Source organism: Polistes dominula, unplaced genomic scaffold (assembly GCF_049000335.1).
Source record: "Polistes dominula isolate Pdom_NZ unplaced genomic scaffold, Pdom_raw_medaka contig_27, whole genome shotgun sequence".
NCBI classification, from domain to species: domain Eukaryota; kingdom Metazoa; phylum Arthropoda; class Insecta; order Hymenoptera; family Vespidae; genus Polistes; species Polistes dominula.
In genome coordinates this window covers 3,423,118-3,431,086 of record NW_028300906.1, presented here as the reverse complement: position 1 = coordinate 3,431,086, position 7,969 = coordinate 3,423,118, and the positions used below count along the sequence as shown (strand labels likewise).

The 7,969-nt window shown below is 25.6% G+C and overlaps 3 protein-coding genes across 6 annotated transcripts; 2 read left to right on the top strand and 1 right to left on the bottom strand.

Annotated features, from left to right (window-relative positions):
- Positions 1 to 514: 514 nt before the first annotated feature.
- Positions 515 to 4,352, bottom strand: Cog1 (conserved oligomeric Golgi complex subunit 1). 2 transcript variants are annotated; one of them, XM_015329441.2, is made up of 10 exons: positions 4,039 to 4,352; positions 3,777 to 3,944; positions 3,410 to 3,692; positions 3,133 to 3,334; positions 2,631 to 3,047; positions 1,646 to 2,546; positions 1,286 to 1,565; positions 1,001 to 1,207; positions 854 to 891; positions 515 to 710 (listed from the first exon to the last, which is right to left on the bottom strand). In XM_015329441.2, exons 1-9 carry the CDS (start codon positions 4,179 to 4,181, stop codon positions 880 to 882), a joined length of 2,613 nt encoding a protein of 870 aa, XP_015184927.2. In that variant the 5' UTR covers positions 4,182 to 4,352; the 3' UTR covers positions 515 to 710; positions 854 to 879. The 2 variants fall into 2 exon arrangements, with proteins under 2 accessions (XP_015184927.2, XP_015184925.2); XM_015329439.2 differs by lacking the exon at positions 854 to 891 and having other exon boundaries at positions 4,039 to 4,351.
- A 142-nt stretch (positions 4,353 to 4,494) lies between these two features.
- On the top strand, positions 4,495 to 5,276 carry LOC107070896 (uncharacterized). Its single transcript, XM_015329446.2, has 2 exons — positions 4,495 to 4,653; positions 4,775 to 5,276. The coding sequence occupies exons 1-2, from the start codon at positions 4,595 to 4,597 to the stop codon at positions 5,028 to 5,030; spliced, it is 315 nt and encodes a 104-aa protein (XP_015184932.1). The 5' UTR covers positions 4,495 to 4,594; the 3' UTR covers positions 5,031 to 5,276.
- Positions 5,277 to 5,533: 257 nt separating this feature from the next.
- LOC107070895 (RNA exonuclease 4) lies at positions 5,534 to 7,699 on the top strand. Of its 3 annotated transcripts, none has more exons than XM_015329443.2 (3): positions 5,534 to 5,653; positions 6,170 to 6,419; positions 6,519 to 7,699. In XM_015329443.2, the coding sequence occupies exons 1-3, from the start codon at positions 5,595 to 5,597 to the stop codon at positions 7,086 to 7,088; spliced, it is 879 nt and encodes a 292-aa protein (XP_015184929.1). In that variant the 5' UTR covers positions 5,534 to 5,594; the 3' UTR covers positions 7,089 to 7,699. The 3 variants fall into 3 exon arrangements, with proteins under 3 accessions (XP_015184929.1, XP_015184930.1, XP_015184931.1); XM_015329444.2 differs by lacking the exon at positions 5,534 to 5,653 and adding an exon at positions 5,764 to 5,871; XM_015329445.2 differs by lacking the exon at positions 5,534 to 5,653 and adding an exon at positions 5,871 to 5,940.
- Positions 7,700 to 7,969: the final 270 nt, after the last annotated feature.

Below are 7,969 nucleotides of genomic sequence, written 5' to 3'. Positions count from 1 at the left end.
TATGTGTATAATAATGATTGAATAATTATAAACTCACCATTTGATGATTCCGATGATTTTTATTTTTCCGTCGATATTCTTTAAGCTGGACAGATTCGCCTTGTTGATTTTCCTTTGAACGAGAACAAGCGCGTCTCACAACCGATATAACCACGGATGGACCCATTCGACCATCTTCGTTTAACCTCTGTTAACTGCTATCAACAACTAGATTGACATCCTCACGTGCTTGCTACTTATCAGACGGGCTGGCGCCATCTAGCGGAATTTTCAACAACTATTTTGCGCGCGATCTGCTAAACATTTGAATACTTGTTATTTACAAAATAAAATATGGAATATAAAATTGATTAATAATATTAACAGATGATAATAATAATAATAATAATAATAATAATAATAATAATAATAATAATAATAATAATATTTTATTTAATATATATATATACCTTTATCTATCTTTTATATCACAAAGTTCATCTTCTTTTACAAAAGGATTTATATTATATATATATATATATATATTTTCTTTTATTTATTATATTATATTATATGTATATTTATAAATAAATAAAATTTATATTTGTTATTCAACTCGCACTGAACCAATCTGAACCCATTGCTCCAAAAAATGCTGCTGCACCTGATTTTATAGTAGATCCAGTCGATTCGGTTTTTGTGTTATCCTTCGTTGTTGGTACTTTCTTCCGCTAATATTAAACATAATTGATTGTTAAACAAAAAAAAATATGTATATATACGTATATCAATGCAATTATGTTAATGTTGTATTAATAATAAAAATAGTTATAGAAAAACAATATGATCACACCATGCACAACGTCTCTCTTACCGTATTTATAAAAAGACGTACTTAAATCAATGGTTGATCTGAAGATATATAGATATATACACAAAATAAGATATATAATAATAAAATATACGCACATATTAAATTAGAATAAATAATAAACATAAAATTATAAATAATTCTATTTACCTGAGTTTTATCTTGTATTGTTGTTACAAGAGATAAATTTCTCATAGGAACTGTTATGGCAAGAGGAGGAAACCATGGTGCACCTGTACACAATGCAAGCAATGCAGGTGAATCTAATTTATTTCCTTCTCCAGCATTGTATTCGCTGCGTGCTCCAAGAACTGAATGAAGTTGTTCCAAATGTGGTATTAAATTACCAAGCAAAAGCTGCAAGAGAAAAAACATTATTTAATATCATTTTTTTTAAATTTATATTAGTTCTTAAAATGTTCTAATTATAATTACCAAAGATCTTAGAACACTTTTCTTTACGTTTGTATGAAGGAATGGATTAATAACATTATAATCAAATGGATCTATCTTAGAAAGTGCACTGTCTATCGCTTTCGATGACATTTCATTTAAATGTTTGTTTTCTCTTGGTACCATTAGTAAAGTACAATACTTAATATCGAATACTATTTGTAATGCTTGTTTCTGTTTAAGATTTACAATGTTTGATGTAGCTTGGTAATAATCAAACAACTCTGATGCTACCGCTTCAATAATCTCATGAAGTACCTTTCTGTAAATGTATATACAATCATTAATACATATATATATATATATGTCATTTTGTTTGAAATATATATTTCTAATAATTACTTAGGAATAGTGTGAGGTATAATTTTATTTAAATCCTTAATAACTGCCATTAAAAATTTCTGCAGCATTATCGAAGGTTGATGTGGCACTAATATTTCGGTCTTCAATGTTTTACCCTCTCCAGATTCTTCTTCTATTATAACTTTTTCCCAATCGGATAGAACAGATTTGATTTTAAATCCGTCAAATAATTCTTTCGACATATATTTCTCTTTGTGATCGGACAATTTATTTCTATAAATATTAGCCCAAACAGACCATATGGCAATACTTTCCTCTTTAAGAGTATCAACTATAATTTGCCATTTGGTATTGATTATATATAATCCAGTTGCTTTGGATAAATTACAACATTTGTTTAAATTCGGTGATAACGAAGTGAATGCCATAAGAAGTCTTGCTAGTACTATCGTATTTATTTCTTGATGATTATGATTGTTATTGATGTAAGTATTTTTAATATATTTGATAAAATCTTCAATCATAGTTGTACTAACCGATTGCAAATGTTCTTGAATTTCAGCTCGATCAGAAAAGGTATTGGGTATTACCGATATATTTTTAGATAATAAATTATCTTTGATATTTAAATTGCATACGGTGTTGTATAAATACTGTTCCAAATCCGAAAGTAATTCGTACAAACTATTGTCAAATTCTTCACAAATTTGTACCACGTTAGGAGAATATCCTTTAGTTTTCATCAATAATGATCGTTTGCCATCTAATCCAGTATTGTGCGTTAATTTCTGTGGTATGTCATTTGGAGAATCTTTCCAAACGAACCATCGTAAATCGTGTTCAGGAAATTCACATCTTTCTCGAGTTACTTTGTTTAACATATTTGATATATTAGATTTCAAATTTTGTATACTCTCCATCCATTTATCATGTATTATACCTGAAAATATATTATTATATAGAAACAAATGTATATAAAATAAAATAATTGACGTATAAAATTTGAATGTTAAACGATACATACTTTTTGCTCTTTTACTTAAAAGTGGTTGGAAATATTCCAACCAATAACTTATATTTGGTAAACCAAAATCCTCCCATATGATTTTCCAATTTTCTGGTAAATTAATACCAACTGCCTCTTCTCGTATACTGTACAAACCTTTTACAGAAACTATTAATTGAAATAACTTGTCAACTTCTGTATTACAAAATTCATTGAGCCAATTCAACCACGTTTTAATACATTCTTGTAAATCTGTTATAGAAAACTTATCGTCTCCTTCTTGTGAAAATGGTTTCTCGTTCGTTATAACAGATGATAAATATTTCTCTATCAAATCTTTATTAGCATCGATCTTTGAAAGTAACGAATATACTTTGTCGTCTTTTATTGCATCAATATACTGTGAAACCAATCCTTCATGTTTACTTCCAGCAGCTGAAATAAAGAAATTCTTATTAAAAACATATTCTTTTTATATTTTATATAAATATATATGTATATTATATGTATATATACCTACTTATAAAGCAAGCATAAATTAATGTAATAGTATGAATTAACATTTCTATACAAAGTTTTATTTTCGTTTTAACGTTGTAATCATTTTCATCCTTGATTATAGATTCGACAGCACGACATCTTGTGAATATTAATTTTTCTAATAAATCCTTATACGAAGTTTTGTTAAGTAGTATGAGCGATGCTAAACAATTTGCTGCACTCTGAAATACAAAAGTATTAATTCATCTTTAATATAAAATAATGTTTTAAATGGATACAAAATTATAATTATTTACCTCAGTTGATACATTCCATGATCGCAATATCATATCACATTCTCTTAATATAATATTTTTAAATTGACCTATAATATCCCATTGTTTAAATACTATTGGATATTTTACAGCTAATTCTTCATTGCCTATTTCAAATTTTAATCTATATTTTATGTGTTGTGCTAAAATAAATAATTGTGTGGCGTACAATAAATTATGACTTTCTATATTAGACCAAATAAATTCTGGAATATCCATTAATATTTTTATTTGAATGATTACTGTAGCTATATCTTCAGATTTCCTGCAACACGTTAGTTTCAATAATACAAATCTCCAATTAAATTCTATATGCATATAGTATATGTTAATTAATATTAATTTATACTTGGTAGGTTGATTTTCAACGGAGTCTGTTTTAAAACCAATAAGATACTTTTCTTGTAACTCTCGAAATTTCTCCTCTGTTTGTGATATTCTTAAGCTTATTCTTTCTGCTGTAAATTTCATTTTTCCAATAGTGTCAGCAGCTAATATCAAATCACGATATCTTTCTCTAAAAGAAACCAAATTTTTATGAATGAAATTAAAATAATAATAAATAATGCGTACTGTTAACCAATAAATAATTATTGATAAAATAAACTTACCCAACTAGAGTACGTAATTCAATCTTCTTACGGTCACTTTCTAGTTGAATTTTCTTTTGAATTTCCTCTATTTCTTTGATCGTATGTTGCTCGAAAAGTTTATTAATGTCTAAATCTAAATAATTTATTGTGGTCATTTTCATTCCTTATTCTCTAACTTGTAATTCACAATTATTTCTTTGAACTGTCAAAGGATCATTTTTAATTTAAACACAAATACACTTTTACACATTTGTTTTTTAGTACGTCAACAGTATATCAGGAGAACAGTGCAGTAAAAGAAAACTAATAAAGGTTAGAAAATAAAACATACATAGAATAGTATTCACATTTTGGTTATAAGCATGTAGCGGACTGATAATATTAAAAATGGCAATCAGATGGCGTGTCGGGGGCCAAATTCGAAAGTGCTGCCGTCTAGTAGTCATCTAGAGTAGTACAAGTAATTTAGTAATTTTAATTATCACTAGATCAGATGAATACCAAACTGCATCTTTGAAAAGAAAAGATTCTATTATAATTTGTCAAGTGTCAGGTTTTTGTTATTACTTTAATTATGAGACTTACTGCATTTTTATTAAAAAATAAAAAAATATTGCCTTATCGATTCAGAGGGTGAGTAAATATCAGTGTTTTATTTATCAACTATTTATAAATATAATGTAACCTATGATAAAAAAAGATATGATGTTAAAATTAATTTATTTATATTAATTTGTTTCTTTTAATGTTACAGGAAATATCGTAAAGTATGGGAACCTAAATTTGAAGATTTGTTAAAATTAAGGCATGATTTTGAAAGAGAAGAAAGAAATATGTTGATTTTAAGACATCCTTATTTAACTCTTGAACAATCTTCTGGACACATGAAACATATCCCAAAAATACGTACTGGTGTTCTTTTTGGGAATAAAAAGAACGAAAAGTTTGCAAAAATGATAACAATTGAAGAACGATTAAGTTCGTTAAAAGTTACCGAAGCGTGGGAATAAAGTATGAAATAAAAGACATAAAATGTATTAAATACTTATCCTGTGCTTTATGTATATTATTGCATTGTATAATTATTAAATACTTTATAAGATTAAATATATATGTATAGAAAGCTTATAAAGCTTACAAATGTATAAAAAGATATTTGTATACATTCACGTTACAGATAATAATTTAAATTGGAACATATATGTACAATAGTAAACACAATAGTAATGTAATTTTAATATAATTTTTACAAAGGAGATATGCTGATTGTTCTCTGAGAATCAGATTGGAATTTAAATTAAAATCTTTAGTACTAGTTATGTTTACTTGTAGATAATTAATTCTTTTAATATGAAATTGCATTTTTTTATTATTATCCTTTTTACTACATATTCTTTAAAATGATTTATACTCAATTGCATTATAATCTAGGTTATGAAACAAATTTAAAAGTTCCCAGTTGAGTGACTCTTGTCTAGGGTTTTTTTTATCTTGCATAAAGCGATATATACATGTTTTAAATAAACTATATCTCTATTATGTTAACAGAAGACGTGTAGTGTTGACTTCGCGTCATGATTATTTTTATTCTTATTGCAATCTTTCTTGTATTAATTAACACCTTATTAAAAAGGTATGCAAAAGTTTATATAAAAACGAAATTAAAATAATTAATACATTTTGTTTATTACTAACATATTCATAACAAGTTTCAAGGTGATTTTTTTTCATTTTTAGTGAAAGAAAAATATAAGTAGGTGTCGCATCTTAAATCTTTATTCTATATTCTAATAGATTAACCAAATTTTAACCAGTTAAAAATTACGGCTTGTTCAATTACATTATGCTAACGTAAATATTGTTCCAATTTTTTTCTAATATATTTCTCTTGTGTGTTTTCTTTTTTCTATATATTATAAAGTATGTTTATTTCATGAACAAGTGAATAACCTATTCAGTATTCGTTTATATAATAAAAGTTCATTTATATATCTTTTCTTTTCTTTTTCTTTTTCCTTATAAATATAAATATAAATAAAAAATATATATTTATTTAATTTAATTTAATCAATTATTTATAAATTATTATCATGTTTGCTATACTAGTATGTTTATTTTTATATGTGTTCATACATATGTTACCTTATAGGTTAGGAAAACTACATCAAAATATGAATGATCTGAATATGTTATATCAAAAAAACAAATTTATGGAACGGAATCAAGAAAATACTGGTACTTCTATCAAACCAAAGACTAAACGTTCAGCTTCTGGTTCTAATTGGGAGACATATAAAGATATTATCTATAAAGAAGAATTAAATCGTGATAAAAAGAAGAATAATAATTCAACTACTGAATTTTTCAAAAAACCTCAGAAATATAGAAAATTCAATCAGGTATCTCTGTCTTTTCTTTTTTTCTTTTTTTTTTTTTTTTAAAGATTATTAATCTTAAGTCATTATCATGAACAATTAATAAGACATTTATTTCCATAGGGTAATGCGATGAATAAAATTGTCAATTGTGATCCTGACATGGCGGAGAATAAGAAGAAAATAACTAAATTTATTGCAATGGACTGCGAAATGGTTGGAATTGGCGATGGAAGAGAAAGTATGGTTGCTAGAGTATCCATTGTCAATAAATTTGGTCATTGTCTTTATGACAAATATGTTAAACCAAGAGAGAGAATCAAAGACTATAGAACAGCGGTCAGTGGTATTTATCCGCATCATTTGAAAAGTGGCGAAGATTTTGCTACCGTACAAAAGGAAGTTGCAGAAATGTTAAAAGGAAGGATTTTAGTTGGTCATGCTTTAAAACATGACTTAGCAGTGTTATTTTTATCGCATCCTTGTAGAAACTTAAGGGACACATCAAGATATAAACTATTTAAAGACATCATTAAATCGAAAACTCCTAGTTTAAAGAGATTAGCGTTAGAACTTTTAGGAATAGAAATACAAATAGGCGAACATGATTCTGTAGAAGATGCAAGAGTAGCTATGCAATTATATATGCTATATAGAAACAGATGGGAATCCGAAATTTACTCTAAAAGGTAAAATAAGATATATATATGTGTATATTATATTTATTACGTTATCGAAAAAAGAAAAATAATCATCATTATCCCTGGTTTTTTTCCTTTTTTTTTTTAAATGGATTTTCTTTCAAATTATATGCATAATTCTGAATGTACATTTTCTTTTTTTTATCGAAACGTAATTACAGATATTAATAGGGATATATGAAAATTTGGTCAAACAAATTACGACCATAACTTTACTATATCACATATGCTTCTATATATTTTCTTTTATTGTACAAAATTATTTCTATTTACAAATAATGTCACAATTAAATTCTATTTTATAGTCTAAATGTGATAGATTATTTGTAAATAAAATAATACGAAAGTAGCAATTGAAAATTTATACCCGATATAGAAACAAATGGAAATTGGAAAATTAAAATATAAAATATAAAAGAAGATATAACAATATATATATATATGTATATGTATGTATATACTTATGTACATATGTATATATGATATGTTAATATATGTGCATACATATACACATATGTATAAATATATATATATATTTATTGTTTTATCAGAAAACAAAACCAATCATTATTGTTCTCGATTTTATTGTATTTTTTTTTTTTAGTCCCACACATCATTCTAAATGTGCATTTTTCTTATCAAAGCATAATTAAAAATTTATAAAAAAAATATTCAAAATGTGCGATGTCATTTATAGTTCTAAATATATGTATTTTTTTTTTTTATCGTCAAAACGTATTTCTATTTATAAATAATGTCACAGGGAAGTGCTATTTTACTGTTGAAAAATTAATAGATTATTTGTAAATGAAATAATACGAAATTAGATGTAATTATTTTTAAAAAGTATTAATAAAATGTTCATTTTTTTAA